Source organism: Silene latifolia, chromosome 1 (genome assembly GCF_048544455.1).
Source record: "Silene latifolia isolate original U9 population chromosome 1, ASM4854445v1, whole genome shotgun sequence".
In the NCBI taxonomy this organism is placed as follows: Eukaryota; Viridiplantae; Streptophyta; class Magnoliopsida; order Caryophyllales; family Caryophyllaceae; genus Silene; species Silene latifolia.
Genome location: NC_133526.1, coordinates 198,374,127 through 198,400,215, shown reverse-complemented (window position 1 = coordinate 198,400,215; position 26,089 = coordinate 198,374,127). Strand labels below are relative to the sequence as shown.

Genomic DNA, 26,089 nt, shown 5'->3' with positions numbered 1-26,089 from the left:
TTATAACAATTGTGAATTATTTATTAAATAAATTATTAAAAAAAAATTATTAAAAAAAATTTAATCACTTGTAAATTAAAATAAAATTTATTTATTTGTTTTTTTAGAGTAAAAAAAAAATTAAAAATAGCTTTAAATGCTTGTTGAAGACTATATTAACTTTGTTTCCTATCAATGTCACCTACCAATTTCGGTGTGCGCGGCTGATAGTTAAGATGCCGAGTTTATATTCCAAGTAAATATTCCGTCATGATTGATTTTTTGAAAAAAAAAATTTGTACCCTGTAGTTTTAAAAAAATTATGTTGTGATTTTGTTGCTGCATGGTACAATAATAATAACAAAAATACATGTAATTCATTTTTGTAATTCATTTCCGTTTTATGTTCGATCCCGTATATAAATGTAATTCATTCCTAAAATTATGTAATTTTATTGTGTAATTTTGTTTTAAAAATTATGTAATTCAATTACATTTACTCGCATTTGTAATTACTTCTTCGTATATGTTATTAATTTTATTTATACGGAATGTATAAAATTTTATCATAATATTAATTCGAAGAATATTTTCATAATATGATTTTATATAATTTGTAGCAAGAGGAATTTATCGCATGTTTGAAAAGACGGATATCTGAATAATTAAATACATTGCACACTCATGGGTCCCACCGTAACATGGATTTTCAAAAAAAAAAAAAGAAAAAAAAATGCATTAATGAGGTGGCGCGCTGTACACTGAGTATTGTCTTCTGAATTTATATAGATAAGATTAGCCTCTCTCCTCAACCAATTCCTATTTCTATTTCTTACTCCTATTTTAATTACTTATGTTAAAACATAAGTTAAAATGTCACAATTTACATAAAATGTTACAATTTACATACATTCAACGGATCTAACATGTCAAATACCTTTAATATAATTTTGATAAAATACGGTTGTATATTATCTGATATTCAAATCTAATAGGAGTATTTATCAAATATTCGAATCTCCAAATATGACTATTTATATTGTCACGGTATTGAACGTTTAATCACGGTCAATTATGTGCTCATGTATCTAATAATAGCGCCTGCGGTTATAACCCGTACTTTTTTTGTACGGGTATAAAACTAGTTTAGTAGAAAGTTTGGTTAGCAAATTCAATTAGTGGAATTAATTTAAGACGAGTTTGGTTCTTATTTAATATGGGTATATATGTTTTAAATTTAAGACGAGTTGAATAGATTGAGAATTAGCAAAAATAATTGTCCTAGGAACTATAATGGAAAATGAAAGATTGAGTTGATTACTTGATTACCTAGTTATTTGAGAATAATTTGGATTTGATGAAGTATTTGGGGAAGCGAATTTATGACGGAAAATATTTGAGAGTGGGTTAATAAGATGTATTGGCATATGATTCGCAAATTTAGGCCCTGTTCTTTTGGACTGAAATTGTCTGAACTGAATTGAACTGAACTGAACTGAACTGAATGGAGCTGAACTGAACTGAACTGAATGGAACTGAACTGAACTGAACTGAACTGAACTGATCTGATCTGAACTGAACTGAACTGAAATAATAATAAAAAGATTATATTAATAATAATAATAATAATAATAATAATAAATATTATAATAAAAAAATATCAGTACCAATAATAATAATAAATATTATTATAATATTATACATTAATAATAATAATTATAATAATATATTAATATAATCTATTAATAATAATTTAATAAGATATATAAAAAATAAAATAGTAATATAATAATAAATATAGTAATAATAATAATAATAATAATATATTAGTAATATAAATGATAACATTATTAATAATAATATAATATATTAATAATAATAATAATAACTAAAAAATAAATAATAATATAATAATAATAATAGGTCTAATATAATAACTTATTAATATAATAATATTAAATATAATAATAATAAATATGTGATTAATAATATTAATAATAATGAGTATATTAATAAAATAATAAATATAATATTATAACTTCTTAATATAATAATATTAAATATATTATCAATAATATTAATAATAATGAATATATTAATAAAATAATAAATATAATATAATAATAATAATGATGATAATAATGATAATAATAATAATAAATATATTAAATATAAATATAATAATATAAACAATACGAATTAATTATTAATAAATATAATAGTAATATAATAAATATAAAAATAATATAATAATAATAATAATAATAATAATAATAATAATAACTACATTATAAAAAATAATAATAATGATATCAATAAGAATAATAATAGTAATGTTGAAATAAACTAATATGAATCGAATCGAATCAATTGAACTTAATCAAATGAATGGAGTCAATCAATCAATCGAAATGAATGGAGTGAAATCGAATCGAATCGAATCAATGGAATGGAGCTGAAATAATCGAATCAACTTATTAGAACTGAAATTAAGTCCAAAAGAACAGGGCCTTAGTAGAAAGTTTGGTTAGCAAATTCAATTAGTGGAATTAATTACATATGGGTTTGGTAAATTCGTAGATTATTTGAAATTATATCATTTTATGTATGTAGTGAATATCACAAAATCTCATTGAAGACGGCACGTATCCGTTACTTTCGAACTCAATCGGCCGATGAAGTATATTTTTTTTTTTTTTTTTTTTTTTTTTTTGACAGTGAGAAAAAGGGTGATTATAGTACCCAAAAGTTACATACAAGCTATAAGACTAGGTTGCACTAGAAGCTCGACTAGCAAAACTAGTGCAACGAAGCCAAACTTAAAGATAACATCAACGTTTATTAAAATTAAAAATACAACAAAGCAAAATAGCAAAATAAATTAAAACTCAATCGGGTGATGCAGTTATTCACGCAATTTTCATTTGGAGCAAAGGAAGGTAAGCAGCAACAAATGAATGGACCATTTTTCTGAATTAATAACAATAATTTTAGTTTTTTTCTACTTTCACAGACTTTTCATCACAACTTAATGAAACAGAGTATTCTACAGATATAGTCCCCCAAAAAATAAAGATAAAAAATATAGGAAAAAGAAAACAGAGGAAGAAGAGAAGCCTGACTCTGCCTATCCTCTTGTATGCTAAACATGAAATCCACTGCAGTAGATACATCGACTAATCAAGAGGAGCAACACGTTCTCTGCCTACAGATATATATTTGAAGAATTAAAGGGTAATTTTTGAGGTTTTTATTGCTCAAAATTTATGTGTTAATGGTGTAAAAAATTCTGTGAAACGTTTTTTTTTTGGGGATTTCTTTTTAAACAATTGTTTGATTATTTAGGTATTTTCAAATTGAAATGAATTTGTTAAGAAAGAATCATAAAGTATAGGAATTGTAATGGGAGTTGTTGATGGTGGTGCTTTAATTGAATTAATTTAATTTATGTGTTTTTTAGTTGAAGAGAAAAAGGGAGGAGAAGGTGGGGGAAGGACATAGTGTGAATGTGTGATTTGGGGGAAATGAAAAAATTGAGGGAAACTTTGGAAAAAAGATAATTTGAGTTGTGAAGGAGTCGGGTTCTTATTTGGCTTGTTTTCAGCTAGTTTTGCTTGTGACAGGCTAATCCCGTCACAAGTTTGTGACCTCTCACAAAAAGGGAGAGGGGACAAGGTGGGGCACCCCCTATGTGTTTCCCACTCACCTCTTAATGGGTATTTTATGAGAGGAAACGGTATCCGTCGCCGTCACAATTAAATTTATGACGGGTTAAAGGAATTAAACCAGTAAAATAATTGTCTTAGGAACTAGAATGGGAAATGAAAGATGGTGTATATCCGTTTTAAACTTAGAACTAGTTTTGTTACCCGTGCATTGCACGGCTTCATTTTGAAGTTTCCTATAAAAATTTAGTTTGTTGGCAAAGGATTATAATCGAAAACATCAAAGTAGAAATCTTGTTCAAATCACCATTTTATTGCTGACTTGCTGTTTATGTAGATGATTTATGAAATCGACCAGATTTATCTGATTGTTGACTTGTTTAGTCAAAATCTCAGCAAATCACTCGCGTTGTATATATTCTAGCCAGCAATTGTGTTCGAGTTTTGATATAAAAGTGTTAGGCGAACATGCAAAAGTGCCAGAATAAAATATTTAGAGACCATCAGTGAACTTTAGACATGGATTTGAATTCACTCATGTTTTCATATCAAAATGTATTATACTACGTATCAAAATGTCTAGTTAAAAAGCCGTAATGTGCGTCATTACTCATTAGCATAGTCAAAACAAATATTCAGTAAGAAATAGATCTAACAGAAGTGGTTTGCAAGAGATTGTACTCTTGTTTCGGCCAAATCCATGCATTTCATTATAAGCATAGATGTGTATTACTTATTAGTGTGTAATGCTTCCTCTCTTTTTCATCGCCCTCTCTTAAGACTGCACCCAACTATCCAACCTGTGATGCAGGATCAAGAAAAATTAGGATTAATTTAGTAAACAGGTCATTCGTGTCGGGTTCGTGTTTAGAGAGCTCAACTCAGACCCAACCCAATTAAATATCGTGTTGTGTTCGTGTCGACACACTTACATAAATGGATCATTAAGTCTCAACCCAAACCCGTTAATTCCGTATCGTGTCATGTCATTGTTTGCCACCTCTATAATATGCCATATATTTTGTGAATAGCTCTAGTTGCGGCAAGTGTTTGTTAAAAGACAGTAATTTAAAAAGATTACACTCTATAAGAGATCATATTGCTGCAGCCTAACAACCAATGCAAGATATATAATCATATACTCCATAACTGATAAAAGCGTAAACTAATTGGTGCGGCTAAAGGCGCAGACCAAAGTGGAAAACAAAAATAAAATAGCTACTATATTGAATTTGTAGATATATGAATATGATTTCCATGTATGAATCAACTTAAATGGTGATATTGAAATTTCACCGCATATACCTTCCATTGTGAAGTGTCGTTGAAACATGTTACTCCAGCAAATTGTCGAACTAATGCCCATGTGTCAAAACTACTGAGAAAAAAGCAAATAAACAAAACAAATGTCAAAATTAAAATTGAAAATCTATGTAAAAGAAATTAATTAGTGAAATATAACCAGTTTCAAGTAAAAGTAAATCTATAAAAGAATATTTGGTCTATAAGAAAAAGAATTGAAGTAAGATTAAAATTACCTTTAAAATTACCATTTTTCTAACCCATGGCAAACTTGAGAACATACTTGAGAACATTGTAGTACTATATAAAGGTGCAATTGGTAACGTAGCTCATTGTATTTATAAATGTAATGATGATGTGGATCATCAGTGGGGAAAGTATTTGCTTATCTTTTGTATTACTCTTCTTAATCCGTTACTGCCTTTTCGCCTCACTATGTAATTAGTTACTACTCGTAATAAAACCATGAACTACTAATTAAAATATTGAATGACAATAATCATTATCAATTGGACTATTGCTCTTCCATGTTCATCAGCAATTAATTACCATTGACTTTATCATCAGTGAGGGAGAATTGGAATGACCTCCAAGGTAAATACGTAGTTTTTGTTAGCATTTCATAGCGGCACGTGTAAATTACATGGCAAAAGTTTGTCTTTATATAGATAGATGTGTGCGTGACATTTCTTTATCCTATGTGGCTTTATCTACATGGCTTTAATTGGTCATTTCAAGGTAGCTTTTTAATAAGATTTATAGATAGATGGATTGAAAAGAATTAGACTAGCAAAATAATTGTCTTAGGAACTAGAATGGGAAATGAAAGATTGAGTTGATTATTTGATTACCTAGTTATTTGAGATAATAATTTGGATTTGATGAAGTATTTGGGTCGGTTTGAGAATCAGGAGAAGTGAATTTATGACGAAAAATATTTGAGAGTGGTTAATCAGATGTAGATGATAGTATTATAATATGATTCGCAAATTTAGTAGAAAAAGTTCGGTTATTAAATCCAATTATCATCCAATTATCGGAATTAATTACATATGGGTTTGGTAAATTCGTGGATTATTTGAAATGATATCATTTTATGTATGTACTGTAGTAAATATGTAGTTGCACTATGATGTTTTTAAAAGAGTATGGAACATATTCTTACATTTTATAAAAAAAAAAGGAGAAAATTAGGAAATATAATAATCTATCAATAGAACATTGTTCAATCTTCTTGCACTCAATTATCGAAATGGAAAGCGAATTCTTTATCTCAAGCAGGTAGACTAGTTCTTGTCAATGCTAATTTAGCTGCGAAGGGAACTTTTCAGATGCAAAGCTTCCTCCTCCCTTCATCGATCCATAATAGATTAGATAAAATTAATAGAGACTTTCTTTGGAATAAGAATCCTCCCCAACGTTCTCCTAATTTGGTTGGTTGGCATAAAGTTTGTTTACCAAAGTCAGTTGGTGGTTTAGGAATTAAATCTTCTGAAGCAGCTAATAAAGCTCTTCAAATGAAACTTTTATGGAAAATTCTTATGGATAAGGAAAGTATATGGGTCAAAGTGGTATCTAAAAAATATTTGAGAAATTGTTTACTCTTTGATCATAAGCCTAATGCAGCCTCTTCTTGGCAATGGCGTAAACTAATGAGTCTTCGGACTCTATTTAGAAAAGGACTGAGATGGCAGGTAGGTAATGGTAGCAACATTAAGTTTTGGTCTGATAATTGGGTTTTTTCACACCCACTTACAAGCAGTATGGTTGATGATGATAATAACCGTGATCTTAATCTTTTGGTTAAAGATTTCATAACCTCTGACAAGCAATGGGATATTTGTAAATTATCCAGTTTAGTGAATAACGATATTGTTAATCAGATTACTAACATTTCAGTGCCACATAATGATATTCCAGACACCCTCATTTGGGGGTTGTCCGTAGATGGAAATTTTTCTACCAAAATAGCAACTTGGTTAGCACAAGGGTTGTTCGATCAAGCTCTTGACAAATGTGAATTTCATTGGATTTGGAAATTGAATATTCCTCCTAAATTGAAATTTTTTCGTTGGAAAGCTTATGTTGACGGCCTTCCAACAAAAAGTAGACTTCTCAAGAGTCATATTGATGTCCCACCTCATTGTGTTCTGTGCAACAATCCTATTGAAAACAAATATCATTTCTTTTACGAATGTCCCTTGATTGGGTCTGTCATCCAAGACCTGAACATTATTAGTTTCAACGAGTTTTTGTCAAATTATGGCACTATTACAAGTCAAAGTTTTCTAACGAAACTTAATTATCTCAAGGATTTAATTCCAAAAGATGACTTTATAAAGATTATTTTTATTTGGTGGAATGCATGGTTCCATAGAAATGATATTGTCTTTAATAATGTTAATTTAAGTATCAGCAAACTTATTACTTTATGTAATAATAGCACTAAGACATGGAATGTGACTAGATTTAAAGATCTCAACAATCCCGAGGTTGAAGAGTCAGCTAGAAACAATTCTAGTAAGGAAGAGATTTGGTGGGAAAAACCTACAAACGGTTTCCTAAAGCTAAATTTTGACGGATCGAGAATAGAAGGTAATAAAGCTGCTTTAGGATATTCTATAAGAGATCACAATGGTAAAGTCGTTTTGTTTTGTTGGGAGCAAAAATGTGTGGATCCAATAGTATCCTTGTTGCGGAAGCACTTGTTTTAAAAGAAGGTATTTTAGCAGCTAAATACTTAGGAATCTCAAAGTTAATTGTGGAGGGTGATAACTTATGTGTTATTTAACTCGATTCGAGGTACTTGGCAAATTCCGTGGGAAATTTCTAGTATTATCAAGGATGTGAAATTAGACCTTCATTTTTTCGATGAAGTGATAATTAAACATTGCTTTCGTGAAGCCAACAAGGTTGCTGACTTCATGGCTTCTGTTGGACATTCATGTCCAACTCTTCCGAGGTGGTTTGATAGCCGGTGGCTTCAACTTACCTCCCTCATTCGAAAGGATGAGATAGGTTGGTCCTAGCCTAGAGGATCAATCTAGTTTTCTTACCTAATCAAAAAAAAAAAAAAAAAATGCACGTTCTTTATATTTACGAAAAAAGGAAAAAAAAATTAGATGAATATAGAGAAAAACATGTTTGAAATGCTCAACAAATCCAACATTTCTGGAAAAATATCATTTGCATGACCATTTTGTTGTTGAGGATACTGAAAGTCATTTGGAATGCAACATTTTTGTTGTCGTAAATACTACGTATATTATCGAGTATGTCGTTTATGCTGCATTAAAATGCTCTCAACCAAGAATTCTATCAAAAACATTAAAAAGAAGATATTATGATTTAGAAACTCCAGGTAATTATCTATTTATTTTGTTAATCTATTTTGACGAGTAAAACATGTTTGTTTTGTTTGTTTATAATATGAGTTATTATAATTGACATATCAAATCATTTGCATAGAATATTATCTTTAATATTTTAGGATAAAGCTGGAAACATATTCGTCTTAATCTAATGATGATAATGAATAGCTACCCAGAAAAAGATCATATGCTTTGTGTACATTTTTGATAAATAATTAGTTTCATTATAATTTGAATTTCTAATTTAAGGGTTTTCGACAATACAAAAAATGTCGTATGAATACACTCATAAATCATACTCTCTGTAATACAAATGAATGGTTTAAAGTCCCTTTATGTAAGCACCATGTCTATCCTCACGAAAAAAATAGAACAGAGATATCGGTTACCTTATTTGTTAAAGTTACTACAAAAATATATCCCTTATCAATTGTCGCTCTCATCACGATTAATAAAAGAAGTACAGTAAATAAATCAGGTCACATAAAATTCATTGTCTAATATGTGTATGTCACCTATGTTACTTTAACACGTGACTAAAGTACCGGATATGAAACAGTTTTCTTTTAACTAAACTAAATTGTCGAAGTGTTTTGTCGTCAGCAAACTAAATTGTCGAAGTAACATAAGCAGTCCATTTTATGAATCTCAGATAAGGTAATCTTGCTACAATGTTGATTTTTAGGTACTGTACAATACAAGATACAAAATCAGTAGAGAAAATCATGAATGAGATAGGAGGAAATTCAAGCTCCCTAGAGATAAATGCTGCATCATCTATTCTAGGAAATGTAGCATGTGGATATGTTTGCTCATTTTCTGATCAAAATAATCAAGCAGAAGTAGAAAAAAGATCAAATTCAACCAAAAAACTTGCAGGGTTAATCATATTTTATGCACTTGCCATGGCAATAGAAATTATAGGAGGCATTAAATCCAACAGTCTGGCAGTTCTGACAGACGCGGCGCATATGTTCAGCGACGTTGCAGGGTTTGCCATCTCGCTGTTTGCGGTTTGGGCTGCTGGCTGGAATGTTACGTCGTATCAGTCATTTGGGTTTCATCGTATTGAAGTTTTGGCGGCTTTACTGTCGATACAGCTCATCTGGCTCATCTCTGGAATGCTAATGTATGAAGCTGTTCACAGAATTCTTCATGACAGTGAAGTAATTGATGGGAAAGTGATGTTCTCAGTTGCTGCTTTCGGATTTGTTATCAATGTTGTTATGATTACATGGCTCGGGCATGATCACTCGCATCATCATCATCACCATCATCACCACCACCACCAGCATCATCATCATAATCATGAAACTGAGGAAAAGGAAGAAGAGACAGGAAAGCTAGTTTCGAGTCCATATCCAAAGACTAATGCAATGAACATTAATCTTCAGGGAGCTTACTTACATGTATTGACCGATATGATACAGTCAGTCGGGGTGATGATTAGTGGCGCAGTTATTTGGGCAAAGCCGAATTGGGTAGTAATTGATCTTCTATGCACCTCGGTTTTCTCAATAATCGGCTTGATAAGCACAATACCCATGTTGGGAAATGTGCTGGGTATATTGATGGAGAGGACACCTAGAGAAATCGATGTTGTCGGGCTCAGGCATGGGATCAGAAGCCTAAAAGGTGTCTTTGAGGTTCATGATCTTCATGTTTGGTCTATAACAGCTGGGAAAACTGTAATGTCTTGCCATGTAATGCTGGAGATTGGAGTTGACTCCAAAGAAACTCTCCATTCCATAAGACAATTATGTGAAAAATCGTATCGCATTCATCATGTTACTGTTCAGATTGAGCAGGAATAACTGTTGAATTGCAGATTATTGCTATTATTGCTCTTCTTCAATTTCCAAGTGCTTGTCCAAGCCCTAGATTTGATAGTTTGCGGAAAATTTTCATATTTGTCGCTCAAAATGAAGTGTCACACGACTCAGACTCGTGTTAGAGCATCCAATGTCTGACACGGGTAGGTGAAGTCATTCGAATACAAAGAAAGTAGCAACAAATGAATGGACCATTTTCTGAATTAATAACAATAATTTTAGTTTTTTTCTACTTTCACAGACTTTTCATCACAACTTAATGAACCAGAGTATTCTACAGATATAGTCCCCCAAAAAATAAAGATAAAAAAATATAGGAAAAAGAAAACAGAGGAAGAAGAGAAGCCTGACTCTGCCTATCCTCTTGTATGCTAAACATGAAATCCACTGCAGAAGATACATCGACTTATCAAGAGGAGCAACACGTTCTCGTCTGATTCCCGGCTGCACCCCCAACATTGATGGTTGTACCTTGACCAGGAACATTGCCAGAAGCTTCTTGTGCCGCCAATGCTTTCTTGCTTGTAATGTGATATATTTCTGTCAATATTGTTTGAAAAGCTTCCTCGATGTTAACTGCTTCTAATGCAGAGGTCTCGAGAAATGACAGGCCTTCCTTTTCGGCCAATGCTTGTCCATCTTCTTCAGATACAGCTTTAAGATGCTTTAAATCTGACTTGTTTCCGGCCATCATAATGACAATGTTAGAATCGGCATGGTCTCGCAACTCACGGAGCCATCTTTGCACATTATCGAATGTTTGCTTCTTTGTTATATCATACACGAGGAGAGCACCAACAGCTCCTCTATAGTAAGCACTAGTAATTGCCCGGTAACGCTCCTGACCAGCTGTGTCCCATATCTGTGCCTTGACTGTCTTTCCTTCTACCTGTAGCAAAATCAAAACAAAGTCTCAAGTCAGAATCAAAAGTGAAGCGGAACTTAATAAGAAACAAAGTCATGACTAATGGTCCGTTAAGAGTTTATTAATAATCCTGAGCTAATTACGTAAAATCAACTGATCATATTATCATAAACCCGAATTGCAGAAGGGAGGATATGAGGGGCTGAGGGCTAATAGTTGACATCCAACACTAAGCAAGCAAAATAATCTTATACCTAGACTCTGATGTAAATCGACAACCAAGCATTATTGTAAACACAAAATCTCATTGAAGACGGCACATATCCGTCACTCCGGAGTGACGGATACCATTTCCTCTCACAAATGACCCAAATAGAGGAGAGAGGGAAGCACATGGGGGTGCCCCCACCTTGTCTCCCTTATCCGTTTTGTGAGTGGCATTACCCGTCACTTGCTCCGACCCGTCTTCAGCAAGACTAACTGTATTGTAAAAGAAGTACGCTATCAGTTGAGCGAAAAAACTATAGACAGAGCAACACGGGGAGCCCGTAAGGCACATAAAACAGCACTCCTAAAATTCACTCAGCTGTACTTCAGTAATTTGGCCATGTCGCTAGGAATTGGTGGATAGATGGCAAACGTCACAGGGTGAACTCCCATGCATGCTCCTAACAACAATAGGATGGCGAAATATTCATACAAGTACATAGCTGATAGCTAAAAGTCGCAAAGCCAACCATGGATGGCGAAATATTCATACAAACAAATCTCTAGCTCAAACACGTAAGAAACGCGCCAATACAGCCCAATTTCTCATCAAAATCATCCAATAAATTCAAATAGATTAACAGAAACTGTAAGGGCGTCTTAAAACAAATGGAGGCACGGTGCGAAATAATAAAATGAGGCCCCAAATATGAATGCAAGAGTATATTATACTTCGAGGTTTGTATCGAATTTCATCAATGAAGTTTTTAAATCCGGTGACCAAAACCGGAGGCCCGGTTCCCACGCCTGTGGTTGCCCGGGGCCTTAGACACCCCTGAAAAGAGAACTGACACGAATTTCAAATTCTAAAGGGCATCCAAATCCGATAAACATAACCCAACTCGAGTGGTAACCTATAGCAACAAATAATCCGACGACTGGCATCAAATCAAACTTACTTTAACCGCATTACCAACCTAATCCATCAAAGTACTTGGCATTAATACGCGTTCAAATTACAAATACTTGTGTAAGACGGTTTTACTATAACTACATTTTCAGCCTAATTCATTAAAGTAGTACTCCCTCCGTCCCGGTCAATTGTTTTCCTTTGTTTTTGGCACAAAGACCAAGGAAAGAGGAGGGAGTCAATTACTAGATGACAAGTGGACCAAATTGAGTGTGAATGATCAAATTGCTAATTAAGTTCATTCTTAAAATAGGGGACAACAATTGACTGAGACACCCAAAATGAAAAAGGCTAACAAATGACCAGGACAGAGAGAATACGAGTTAAAACGCGTTGAAATCACAAATATTTGTGTAAGACGGTTTAGCAAGTCTTGCTATATCCGTCTATAGCAAGAGACGGGTCAAATACCCTTTAAGTAGTGACATTTTTGGGCCCCACCACCCACGCAAGTTGTTGTTTGTGTGTGTGGTATGTTACTTGGCCCGTCTTTAGTTATAGACAGATAATTGATGTCTATAATGAGATTTTGTGAAGACGGTTTTACTATAACTGCATTTTCAACCCAATCAGCATTCATATCAAAACAAATACTTGTGCTACCATCAATACGCGTTGATATAACAAATACTTGTGTAAGATGGTTTTAAAATACCTGAAGGGTACGAGTGGCGAACTCAACACCAATAGTAGATTTAGATTCCAAACAAAATTCATTCCTCGTAAACCTCGAGAGAATGTTGGATTTGCCGACACCTGAATCTCCGATCAACACGATCTTGAACAAGTAATCATACTCATGATCTACTCTACTCGCCATTTTGATCGGAAACCCTAAATCAGATCGAAAAACAAACAAAATTATACGATCAGTGATGAAAATAAAGTACTCGTTCCGTCTTCGTCATTTGTTTATTTTTGGTTAAAATACCCTTCACAGTAAATAAGGTAAACAAATGATCAGTACGGAGGAGTAAATAATTAGATTGACGTAAAATTAAGCGGTAAATTGAGTGAAGTTAATTGATTGAGGGAGTTTTTTTTACCTTGAATTGGGGGATCGAAAGAAGAGTGAAATGGTGATGTAAAAAAGAAGAAAATGACGGGAAACGTATGCTAATGATTAAAAATTTAAAATGGTCTGTTTGCCAAATCACAAATACAAACAAGAGACGGGTACCATATTGTCTCACAAAAAATCCATAGGGGTGAGAGAAGGAGCACATCGGGTGGGTGCCCACCTTGTCCCCTCTACCCATTTTCACTCACAAAATACCCGTCGCAAGATCTGACCCGTCACAAGGGAGACCTACTGTTGTCAAATAGCCACTGGACCACTCGTGGTGGGGAGAAATGTACCAAACCATGAAAATGAAAGCAATCAAATTTTTTTTTTTTTTTTTTTTTTTTTTGTAAATCGAGTTTTTTATTATCGACAACAGGTTAACAGTGAGTAGTCTTTTTATCGAGTTGAGATCATCTGTAACCTTTTTATGTCTGACTTTCCGTCTTATTGTCGTAATCTTGCGAGTGTTGCGACCCGTCATCATTCATATAATATAATAAAATAAATAAATAATAATATCTATTAAGCTAATGATGTGTCACAAGGAGAATATACTGGGACACCAGATGAAACACAAAATGGGTCAAAGAATCCGCCCTCCTTTTTATTTGGGGTGTTTTATGAAGAGATAATAATTCTCGTGGTTAAAAAATGAGGTGAGTAACCTTCAAACTCAACGCAGTCCATTCTAATACTTGTGGTGCCATAACACAGTCATATCAAAGCAAAATCGACAAAGGGTTCATTGATTGCGGATTTCGGTTAGGTTAGCTGTAGCTTAAGTCATTCAGGTTTTTAAAGCAGGACATATAGAATTCTACCAGTTCAAGATGTATTGTTAATGTTATCTTATCAAGTTATTATGCAATAACAATCGATCCAAACAAATCTGGTCCGTCTCGCACCTGTAGAGTGGACTCGTAATGACCTGCAACCTGAATTGTCTCGACCCTATCTGTCGTGACCTGGATGTTTATTGGCCCATACTGTCCATTAACATGTCAAACGGGCGGGTTGCAGTTCGAGTTATTCCGGTTTTAGGCAAAAGTAAGCTTTTCAACAAATGTGTATATTTTACATAAAATTCTTAAAAGTAAATACCAATTACATATTGTGTATTTTAAGTAACACAAATTACAAAAGGCGGGTTGATACAACATGCCTGAAACTTACCATACACCGTCCAATCCGAGCTTGCAAACCCGAAATTACCATACCCCAACTAACCGACTCGATCTGATTGACTCATTTGTCAGATCAAGTAACACTAGATAAAATGCAACGATTCAGATTCAGGTTAGATTAACTCGAATTATGGTCAAATATGGGTTTCTACTCTTTTATTTGAGTACAGACCGGGTACGAGTCAGATCGGTTTTCTTGCCGGGATTAGTCTAAGGTGAATTCGACCCGGTTGACTTGACTCTTGAGACATACTTGGGTTCGAATACCACCTCCAACTCAAAAGCCCAATACTTATTACTTACCCACAGAATCTTCATAGCTCAAACTAAATAAAAACAATTCGTGCGCAAAATCAAAGATCTAGAGAGAGAAAAAAACTCGAGAAAATTACGAGCGAAGATGACGAAAATCGAAACAGTCAAATTAATTAGCGCCGAAGGATTCGAATTCATCATTGATAAGAAAGCCGCCATGGTTTCTCAAACTCTTCGTAACATGCTTACTTCTCCAGGTACTACTTGTATTTGTTTCAATCTAATTGATAAATTGATGATCGCGATGAAAAATTAGGGTTTCATCAATTTTCTTGATTAATTTTGCTGAAATTAGTGGTTTATTGATGATTTAGCATGAATTTCAATTCAATATTCTTGAATAATTTTGCTCTAATTACTGTTTATTGATGATTTAGTATGAATTTCATGATTTCAATTAAATTTTATTGATTAACTTTGCTGAAATTAGTGTTTTCTAATGATTTAGTATGAATTTCATGATGTCAATTAAATTTTATTGATTAATTTTGGTGAAATCAGTGTTCATTAATACTTTAGTATGAATTTCATGACGTCAATTATATTTTATTAATTAATTTGCTGAAATCAGTGTTTCTTAATGATGTAGTATGAATTTCATGATTTCAACAACGGAGTACATTTTTATTGATTAGTTTTGCTGAAATTACTGTTTCTTGACGATTTAGTATGAATTTTATGATTTCAATTAAGTTTTATTGATTATTTTGCTGAAATTACTGTTTTGTAATGATTTAGTATGAATTTATTGATTTTCACAGGGAGTTTTGCGGAAACGGAGCACGGACAGGTTACTTTCCCGGAAATTAGTACGACTATTCTTGAGAAGATTTGCCAGTATTTTTACTGGTCCCTTCAATATGCTAGGTTGATTTACGTTTTTTATTCTTTAATTGAGCGCACTTTTGATTGTTTGTGATGAATTGATGATTGATATTTTTTTTTTTGCTGCGATAATCTGTTGCGGAATTATCGTGCTGGCTGTAAGTAGTTGTAATTGTGTTTCGAGAATTGCGAGACTGAACTGGATCGAGTACCTGCGTGCTCTTTCGCTGTGAGAGGATTATTATCTAATTCTATTTGTTGATCGGAAACTGAATGTTATTTAGTTGTTTACCAGATGAGTTAGTTAGTTTTTGAGATGGATCTGGATCTGGATCGTGTACTCTTTCTTTACGAGAGGAGTATATAAGCTTGACTAATTTGATGTAGTTAAGTAGAGACTTATTATCTAATTTGATTCGTTGATCGGAAAGATGAATGTTGTTTAGTAGTCGACCAGATGAGTTAGTTTCAGACATCTCGTGTTGTCGAGTGCTGATGGTATAGAGTGTTTTGTAAGATAGCGAGATTGGACTGGATCGAGTAACTGTGTTCTCTTCCACTATTAGAGTAATACGGAGTATATAAGTTTTTGTTAAGTAAAATAGAAACCTATTGTCTAATTTGATTCCGCTGATTGGAAAGATGAGTGTTGTTTACCAGACGAGTTAGTTTTAGATGCTTTGTGTTGTCTAGTGTAGATGATATGTTAAGATCGAACATCAACTTACTACGATATGCTCACCGTTTCACTTCTTTGTCATATGATCAGGGACTACATTTGCCATAATTCACAATTATTTTTTGCATGAATCATAGATTCATAGGTACTGCTAAGGAATGGTCTCTGATGTTTCTGATGTTTGATGATAACTTAGAGAAATACGTTTTGTTTTGGAGTTTAATACTAATTAGGAGAATTTGAAGAAAACAAAAACAAATGATACCAAATGATAGTCTGCTAAGGCTAATTGCCAAAGGCTATTACCCGGTTTTCAGAACAGGTGTGTTTGGATAGGAAAAAAGGAAAGAAAGGGAGGGGAGGGGGAAGGAGGGAAAGGAAGGGAAGGGGAGGGGAGGGTAGGGAGAATGGAGGGGGTGATTATCCCTCCAAATCTTGCTTATGTTGGTGGGGAAATAATTTGTCTTGTAGGAGAAAAATGGAGGGATCCATTTTCCCTCCCCTCCAAATCCTTCTACCTTCATTTTGCTAACCAAACAATGGATTTCTCATCCTCTCAATTCCCTCCCCTCCATTTCACTCCATATCCCAAGGGTGTGTTTGGACAACAAAAGTGGAGGGAAAGGGAGGGGAGGGGGAAGGAGGGAAGAGAAAGGGAGGGAAGGGAAAGGGAAGTGAAATGATACAATTTCCCTCCAAATCTGCCTATTGTGAGGAGATTTTGATTTGCCTTGGAGGAGTGAAAATGGCTCCCTCCAAATCCTCCCCTCTTTATTTCCCTACACCCTTGTTTGCTATTTGCTATCCAAATAAGGGAGTTTAAATCCCCTACTCTCCCTCCCTTTCTTTTCCCCCCAATTCCCTCAATCCAAACACACCATAAGTAGCAAGTATGAATGTATGATTTAGCTATGAGAGTACAAGAGATTTTTTTAAATGCGAAAGAAGTTAGTTAACGAATGATTCTACAAGTGATTTGATTTAAGTTTTTCTTTTGGCCGTTTCGTTTTAGTAGTTAGTGTTTGTTTTTGGCCGTTTTCTCTTCTTGTGTGGAATCTATTCCCAATGTGGCCTTGTGCCTTATGTGTGAAAAAATGACTGATTATATTTTCCTTTCCTTCTAGTAATTTTTTTTTATCATCTCTTTCTAGTAATATATAGCACCCTTGGAAATAAAACATTGCAATGATTTTTGATTTTCATTAGAGTGTACGTAACCAATAAATGCATTTTATAATAATTGCGTGATCCGGATATGAACGCTGTTTGCTTTATATGCTGTCTTACAATATGAAGAACTACGTTCGAACAATGAACATGTGGTCATTGTGCTTTTGTGTACCACAGGAGTAATTAGACCTGTCAAACGGGTCGGGCGGGTCGGGTCCCGGGTCGGGTCATACGGGTCGGGTCAGAATACGGGTCGGGTCGAATACGGGTCGGGTCAGATACGGGTCGGGTTATACGGGTCACGGGTCGGGTTAGGGTCAGAATACGGGTCAAGAAATAATTTCTAACGTCTTTTTTAAACGATTTTTTTAATTAAAAAAATATTTTTTTAAAATGTAAATCATATTTAAAATTAATATTTTAATCATATTAAACGTTTACATTAATTATATTGACATAATTATTAAAATAAAGTTTTTTTAATAATTATTTTATTATTAAATATTATAAAAGTTATATAAAATTATCTTTTTAGTTGTTTTTGTAATTTTAAGTAATAAAAAAAATATTTTTTTAACTATTTTTTCAAATATAATATATAAATATTAATATTTTAATTAAATTCTTGATTTACCTTTGACCCAACGGGTCGACCCGTTCGGGTCGGGTCTCGACCCTAAAATAACGGGTCATTTCGGGTTCGGGTCAAACGGGTCGCGGGTCGAAAAAACCGGGTTTGTAACCCTAAAAAAACGGGTCGGGTCGGGTCGGGTTTCCGGGTCGGGTCGAATTTTGACAGGTCTAGGAGTAATGTATCAATGATCATGTATTCTAATACCTCCAATTACTGATCGAGTTGACTACTATTGGTAAACTTGTTTTAGTCGCTCTGATAGTGATCTAGTTAACTAGTCATCCTTGCACTTCCGTATTGACCTCCAGAATTTGAGCCTGTTATTTTTCCGGCTTGTTCAAACCGTGTTGGTGAATGTGTGTCTTATTTAAAGCTATTGATTTAAGTAGGAAGCTAGAAATGCTAGCTTATTCCTAGTGATCTTGCTCTGTAGCTCTTGTCCTAGAATGTTTCAACATTTTTCTCTCTGTTATGGTAGAAAGGATGAACTTCTAAGTTCATTAACATGGTGTAACCCTTTTTTATTGTAGTGGAAAGGAGACTGAATTCCACATCGAACCTGAACTTACTTTGGAGCTGATGATGGCTGCTAATTATCTTCACACATGACGCCATTTTGTTTTCCTCATTCCTTCCGTGGCCTTCCTTACGGTAAATGGTAAGCCTTTAGTTGCATTAGCTTCCTGTTCTTTAGTTACATCCCTGTATCCAAATGTCGTGATCCTCGGTCGGATCACACTATAGGCAAAATACTCCCTCCAATCCCACCAAACTACGCATATGTCGATATTCCCCCCACAATTGTGTGGGCCACGTGTAGCGAGGTGTGGTTTGGTGAGTAAGAATTTCAACTTTTCAATAGCCTTTCATTGATGCTTTGTAGTCCTCTGATTGATTCAATGTCGATTTTCTCCATGTCTAGGAAGGCTCAAGGATTAATGTACATAAATTTGAAAGTTCTGGAGTTTGCTATCTTCATGTCCTGGCGTTACGCTTCAGTCTTTATGAAGATTGCAGCCTGAGGGACATTATGTAGGAGGCGGCTGTTTGCTTTCATCGTGTAATCTGAAACTCGAGTACATATAACATTTCTATTTCTATTTTAGTTTACATCAGCTGCATAAGTCGAACTTTGTACGCTTAAACTATCTAGGTCCCGGGAAACAATTGAAGATTCAGCACTTGTCTGCTTTTGTGTCCTGTACGCCGGCGGCGTTTAGCCTTTTGTTTTCTTGATGCATTCCTTTCATCTCTCGGTTGTACTTTCCAGTTTCCAGTTGACACACATTAAAGTTACATACCTTGCATCCCCCTTTTCTGTTATAAGACAAATTAAAATTCCCCAACATATCAAGCAACTTTTACGTAACTAGATGTCGAATTGTTTTTTAACCACCGATCCAATATAGTTCTGATAGCCTTATGCAGTGTATTACTCCCTCTATTCAACTCCACTTTACAAGTTTTTTTTACCACGTTTGCCAACGCAGCTTTTACACGATAAATATCATTAGCTGCGTATTTGCAAAAATTATAAAAGTTAGATATTTTTAATGTACTCTTAAAGACGAATCAAATAAGATCCCACATGAATATATTTTCACTTATGTATCGAGAGAAAATTGAAGTTGAATGTCCGCTTGTGAATAGTGCGCAAAATAGAAAGTTGCAAAGTGAAGTTGAATAAATGGAGTATTTTTTAACCAACGATTGAATATAATTCTAATTGGTGTACAACGTTTTTAAATGCCAGTTGCTAATTATAATGTCAAGAAATGCAATATAATACTCCATGATAAGACAAACTCAGTTTAAATGGGTTTTTCTAAAATGTGCTCAATAAACATGATAAAAACTTCTCTAAATTTAATATAATGATCCTAATTAATCTATTAATACTTCTGATGGGGCATATTCTGCACCCGCTGACTGAGTCAACATATTGACCAAGGTCAAAGCTAAAAGATAACAAGTCAAAAGAAAACGGCCTAACCGACAAAGCCTGTCGGCCTGTCACTTGGGTCTTGGCTTGGCAACTAGCCGTCCGAGAGGCATATCCGTGTACTCACATCCAGTCCTCTCGGCATGGAGTCAACCAGGCCTGCCGGCCTGTCATGGGTCCCTCGGCCGAGGGTAAGACAGTCTTTCCACCTGCTACGCCACTTGGCCACTACGTGACAAAAGGTGAAAGTCTATAAATACTCCACTTCTCTCATTGAGAAAAGATCATCTTAATCTGGTATAAAACTGTAACACCCCCATACTCCAAGTGCCTTACCAGGACCACTCAGGTATGAAGACATCACCATCTCGGTCGCCCGAGGTATGATAATCAAATAGACAAAACGGAAACAACATTTATTATAAATAGTTTAATGATAAATACAATCCTCGAAACCAAACCGAAAGTACAATACATTATTCCAAACTATCTACATTCTCAATCAAAAATGTAAATAAAGCTAAACTACGAAATAAGACTCTATCGTCATGTCGTGGCCATCCCAGGTATCCCCGTACTCATCTCTATACTCGCTCAATATCCGCTCACCATCCCCGAATGGATCACCGCAAGTTTTACAAAACAACACCGGGTCGATCTAATCACACAATCAATATAGATAACAATAATAAGACAAAAACAGGCATGACCGAATCGCTCACACACATACACACACCACCAACTCCCATCATCTCAATACTTGATGTCCACTTTGGACCCGACCGCCGATGGGGGACCGCAGCCGTTCCCACCTAAGCCCCGCTCATCGTACGAGCGATAACCCTGTCCATTAATGTGCACATCCCCTCCCGTGGCGGGTTCCACGAAGGGCGAAACTAGGGCGTGAAGTCACTCCCGCAAGTGACCCCACTCAGCCGAGAACGCATCTCGAGAGCCAAAGAAACCAAACACAATCACAATCACAAACACTATCATCATATCAAACAACTAACTACAGCACATCACCAATATCCCATTATGGGACTAATACTGAGTAGAAATCCTACCCGAAAGCACAACACGCAGACGGTATCTACAAATTTGTATCAAAACGGCTCCTCTACGAATTCTCCTCCTACCATACAACACATAGATGCTACCATTCAATTACTACTCATAAAAACCCCCAATTCCTAAATTAGGGTTTCATCAATCTTAACAAAACATAATATAAATTATATTAAAAGCTTACCCTCGACGCAAGGAATCCAACGACGCGAACTACGATACAAACTGACCGTCTGAACTCCGGGAATTGTCAAGAACGCGATTAGGAAGAAGACTAGTTGCTTTCTCTCTTAAACAGGTTTTAGGTTTTGTAAAAAGTGATTTAGAATAAGGACGAATATGTTTAAATACCTAAATCGCGTAATTAACAAAACCCGAGAAAAACCCCCCGTAAACCGGACACTCGATCGAGTACCCAAGGTACTCGATCGAGTACCCCCTTACTCGATCGAGTGCCCCAGCTACTCGATCGAGTACCCAACAGATCAGAAACTATTTATCTTCGCAACTTGCCCTTACTCGACAGAGTAAGGGCTACTCGATAGAGTACCCCCCAAGACATAAATACGGAGTATTACAGTCTTCCCTCCTTAAAAGGAACTTCGTCCCCGAAGTTCAAACCACTACTAAAACAAAGGTACTCCAAAACATTACCGACTCAACAACCAAAACAAAACTCAACATAAAACACGCTACTTACCCAACTCATCCCGACAACCTACCGACGCAACATACAAAAAGGTGCATAAAATTCTTAAAAAACTGCTCGCGATCATCTCCTACTCCCCTAAAAGAAACAAGGTTACGTCCCCGTAACCACACATACCTGATCAAAAAGAAAGGGGTAACGCTCTTTCATGATATCCTCTGCCTCCCATGTAGCTTCCTCGGTCTCGTGGTTAGACCAAAGGATCTTAAGCAAAACTGTCTCACCACTCCTGGTCTTTCTAACCTTTCGGTCTAGGATCGGCTTAGGTACCTCAAGATATGATAAAGACTCATCCAGCTCTAAGCTCTCTGCCTCCAACACATGTGACGGGTCACTTACATACTTCCGCAGCTGCGATACATGAAACACATTATGTACTCTCTCCAACGCAGCCGGTAAAGCCAAACGATAAGCAACTTCCCCAACTCGCTCTAAGATCTCATAAGGCCCTATAAACTTCTGACTTAGCTTGCCTTTCTTCCCAAATCTCATAACTCCGCGCATAGGAGACACTTTCAGAAGAACCTTGTCCCCAACCTGAAACTCTATGTCCCGACGATGTAGATCTGCATAACTCTTTTGTCTATCCTGGGCTGCTCTCATCCGTTCCCTGATCATCTTAATCTGTTCCACCATCTCATGTACCATCTCTGGTCCTAACACCACTGCCTCAGCACTATCGTCCCAACAGATTGGACTCCTACATCTCCTCCCATACAAAGCCTCAAACGGTGCCATACCAATACTAGTGTGATAGCTGTTATTGTAAGAAAACTCTATCAAGTCCAACCTCTGCTCCCAGCTACCACCGAAATCCATCACACAAGCTCGCAACATATCCTCAAGGGTCTTGATTGTTCTCTCAGTCTGCCCATCTGTCGCAGGATGAAATGCTGTACTCATCTTCAAAGTTGTTCCCAACGATTCCTGCAACTCCTTCCAAAACCTCGATATAAACCTCGCATCTCTGTCAGACACTATGTCCTTAGGGACTCCATGTAACTTAAGACGTTCTTTCGATAGGCCATAGCCAATTGTGCCTTAGTCCATGTATCTTTCATTGGAACAAAGTGAGCTGACTTGGTCAGACGATCTACTATCACCCAAATCATATTGTTACCTTGTTGACTCTTCGGCAAACCCACAATGAAATCCATGGAAATGGATTCCCATTTCCACTCAGGCACCTCCAAGGACTGAACCTTACCTTGTGGTCTTCTCTGTTCCCCTTTAACTCTTTGGCATGTCAAACAACGGGACACAAACTCGGCTGTCTCTTTCTTCATCCCAGGCCACCAAAACGTCTTCTTCAAATCTTTGTAAAGCTTGTCTCCACCCGGATGAACTGAATATGGTGTGCAATGCGCTTCTGTCATGATTGTCTTTTTCAACTCCTCATCATTAGGAACACACCATCTACCATCAAACCTCAAGCTACCATCTGTATGAATGGAAAAGCGGGACACTGTCCCTTTCTCTACTCCAGCTCTCCACTCCACTATCTTAGGATCCAAAGCCTGCTTATCCCGGATGTCATCATAAAACTCCATATGTACCGTCATATCACCCATGGCATCTCCTTTCTGCATCATATGTATCCCAAAGCTCGCTACCTCATCCCTCAACCTCATCAAAGATAGAGCTGTACACAAAGAATGTACACTCTTCCTACTCAAAGCATCAGCTACAACGTTGGCCTTCCCTTCATGGTAGATGATCTCCATGTCGTAATCGCCAATCAACTCCATCCACCTCCTCTGTCTCATATTCAACTCCTTCTGCGTGAAGATGTACTTGAGACTCTTGTGATCAGAAAATACCTTAAAGATTGCTCCATAAAGGTAATGTCTCCAAATCTTGAGAGCAAACACCACTGCACCCAACTCCAGATCATGAGTAGGGTAGTTCTCCTCATAAGGCTTCAACTGCCTAGAAGCATAGGCAATTACTTTACCATTCTGCATCAACACACACCCCAACCCATTCTTCGAGGCATCCGTATAAACCTCGAAATTCTCGCTCCCCTCAGGTAATGCGAGGACAGGAGCTGTGGTCAAACGCTCCTTTAATGTTTGGAACGCCGTCTCACAACCCTCATCCCAACGAAACCTGTTCTCTTTCCTCATCAACGCCGTCATCGGTCTAGCTATCTTGGAGAAATCTTTCACGAACCGTCTGTAGTATCCAGCTAAACCCAAGAAACTCCTAACCTCAGCAACATTCTTTGGTGCTTCCCACTTTGTAACTGCCTCAATCTTCGCCGGATCCACAGCTACCCCATCTTTAGATATCACATGCCCCAGAAAAGCAACTTTCTCTAACCAAAACTCACACTTGGACAACTTAGCATACAACTCATGATCCCTCAAAGTCTGCAACACGATCCTCAGATTCTCCTCATGCTCCTCCTTAGTCTTAGAGTAGACTAAGATATCATCGATAAACACCACCACGAACTGGTCCAAGAACTGTCTGAAGATCCTATTCATCAGATCCATAAACACTGCCGGCGCATTAGACAACCCAAACGGCATCACCACATACTCATAATGGCCATACCTCGACGTGAAAGTCATCTTCGGTATGTCCACCTCTCTAATCTTCACCCGATGGTACCCCGACCTCAAATCAATCTTAGAAAAGACTGTTGCACCACTCAACTGATCAAACAGGTCATCTATCCTTGGCAAAGGATACTTGTTCTTTATCGTCACACGGTTCAACTCTCTGTAATATATGCATAACCTCAAAGTTCCATCTTTCTTCTTCACGAAAAGAACTGGTACTCCCCAAGGCGATACACTTGGTCTAATGTATCCTTTCTCTATCAAATCATCCAACTGCTTCCTGAGCTCCTCCATCTCCTTAGGACCCATACGGTACGGTGCCTTAGAGATTGGCCCCGTCCCTGGCTTCAACTCAACGGTGAAATCTATCTCCCTTTTCGGTGGCAACCCCGGAATCTCCTCTGGAAAAACATCTGCAAACTCTCCCACCACTGGTATCTCGTCAACTGTCGGGCTCTCTATCCGGTCATCTCTCACATGGCACAAAATCAGAGGACATCCCTTCCTCGAATACGACTTCAAGGTGACAATTGCAATCAACTTAACTTTGGGTTTGACTAGAAACCCACGGTAAGACACACTAACACCCTTAGGGCCTCTTAGGGACACTTTCTTTTGATGACAGTCTATCTTAGCTTTATACTTTCCTAACCAATCCATCCCAACTATCATCTCAAAACCATTAAAAGGAAACTCTAGCAAGTCTACAAGGAAATCGACTTGCCCAACTATCAAGGATACATCTCTAAACAACCTCCCACACGATCTGGACTCTCCCGAAGGTATGAAAACTTGTTCCCTAACAGACTCATATACTCTCAAACCCAACTGTTTTACATGACTCGAAGACACAAACGACTGAGAAGCCCCCGAATCAAACAAAACAAACGTAGGAACACCATTAACAAGGAATGTACTGGTGATAACGTGCGCATCTTCCTCACCGTCTTCTTGTCCATCATGAACAACTTGCCACCGGTCTTCGCCCACCTCCCCGGACAAGATCTTGTCGATGCGGTCGGCTTAGCACCCGACCCTTGATTGTTGTTGTTGTTGTTCGCGGTGTCTTCGATAAGAATTACCGCCGTTGCGGTTGCCTCCACTCTGTAACTCGACCTCCCGGTTTGGCCATGATCCCGCCGGTCTGTTGCTCGCGAAGCTCGCGCGAGTCTCCGGAAAGATCCGGTGCACTAGTGCACTCATGTCTCTTGTGGCCTACGCCACCACAACCAAAGCAGTCACTCCCCAGCTATTGCTCACACTCCCACGGCCTCTCCCAAAGGAAGTTCCAAAGACTAAACCCGGACCCGGAAGAAAACCCCTTAGATTGATTGTGGTTGCCTTTCTTGAAATTAGATTGGCCACCACCCTCGCTCTCGGACTTCCTCTTCTCTCCACGACCTCTCCCGAGCCATCTCCACTAGCCTCTCGGCTCTCTCGGCCCTCTCATATGCTTCCTTTACATCGGTAAGGACTCCCACGGGTAACTTATCCATAATTTTCGTGGTTAGCCCTCTCTCAAACCTCAAAGCCGATTCTCCTCACTCAAACCCATATCCTCGGATATCTAGATTTCTCATTGAATCGCTGTAGTACTCGGCCCACGACATCTCAAAGCGATCATCTTAAACTTGTCGAACTCCTCTCTCAACTTACTCCTCACATGTTCTGGCACGAACTCCTTCCTCACGGCCCTACGAAACTCCTCCCAAGGTATAGCAGGTAACCCCTGGTTGGTA

The 26,089-nt window shown here is 36.6% G+C and overlaps 3 protein-coding genes across 7 annotated transcripts in view; 2 read left to right on the top strand and 1 right to left on the bottom strand.

Annotated features, from left to right (window-relative positions):
• The window catches only part of LOC141617009 (metal tolerance protein B), a 37,736-nt gene extending 27,560 nt beyond the window's left edge, over nucleotides 1-10,176 (top strand). The window contains exons 1-2 of one of the 3 annotated variants that reach the window (XM_074434178.1): nucleotides 3,007-3,213; nucleotides 9,003-10,176. In XM_074434178.1, coding sequence (XP_074290279.1) covers nucleotides 9,043-10,131 — 1,089 coding nt within the window. In that variant the 5' untranslated portion in view covers nucleotides 3,007-3,213; nucleotides 9,003-9,042 and the 3' untranslated portion in view covers nucleotides 10,132-10,176. Of the gene's footprint in view, nucleotides 1-3,006; nucleotides 3,214-8,071; nucleotides 8,308-9,002 lie in introns of those variants that run through there. The other 2 variants (XM_074434183.1, XM_074434186.1) reach the window with 2 other exon arrangements.
• A 146-nt stretch (nucleotides 10,177-10,322) lies between these two features.
• LOC141617028 (ras-related protein Rab2BV-like) lies at nucleotides 10,323-13,337 on the bottom strand. 2 transcript variants are annotated; one of them, XM_074434199.1, is made up of 3 exons: nucleotides 13,238-13,337; nucleotides 12,847-13,025; nucleotides 10,323-11,038 (listed from the first exon to the last, which is right to left on the bottom strand). In XM_074434199.1, the coding sequence occupies exons 2-3, from the start codon at nucleotides 13,009-13,011 to the stop codon at nucleotides 10,559-10,561; spliced, it is 645 nt and encodes a 214-aa protein (XP_074290300.1). In that variant the 5' UTR covers nucleotides 13,012-13,025; nucleotides 13,238-13,337; the 3' UTR covers nucleotides 10,323-10,558. The 2 variants fall into 2 exon arrangements, with proteins under 2 accessions (XP_074290300.1, XP_074290299.1); XM_074434198.1 differs by lacking the exon at nucleotides 13,238-13,337 and having other exon boundaries at nucleotides 12,847-13,211.
• Nucleotides 13,338-14,747: 1,410 nt separating this feature from the next.
• LOC141617033 (uncharacterized) lies at nucleotides 14,748-19,264 on the top strand. 2 transcript variants are annotated; one of them, XM_074434207.1, is made up of 4 exons: nucleotides 14,748-14,953; nucleotides 15,518-15,623; nucleotides 18,595-18,722; nucleotides 18,991-19,264. In XM_074434207.1, the coding sequence occupies exons 1-3, from the start codon at nucleotides 14,842-14,844 to the stop codon at nucleotides 18,671-18,673; spliced, it is 297 nt and encodes a 98-aa protein (XP_074290308.1). In that variant the 5' UTR covers nucleotides 14,748-14,841; the 3' UTR covers nucleotides 18,674-18,722; nucleotides 18,991-19,264. The 2 variants fall into 2 exon arrangements, with proteins under 2 accessions (XP_074290308.1, XP_074290305.1); XM_074434204.1 differs by having other exon boundaries at nucleotides 18,987-19,264.
• The last annotated feature ends 6,825 nt before the right edge of the window (nucleotides 19,265-26,089 follow it).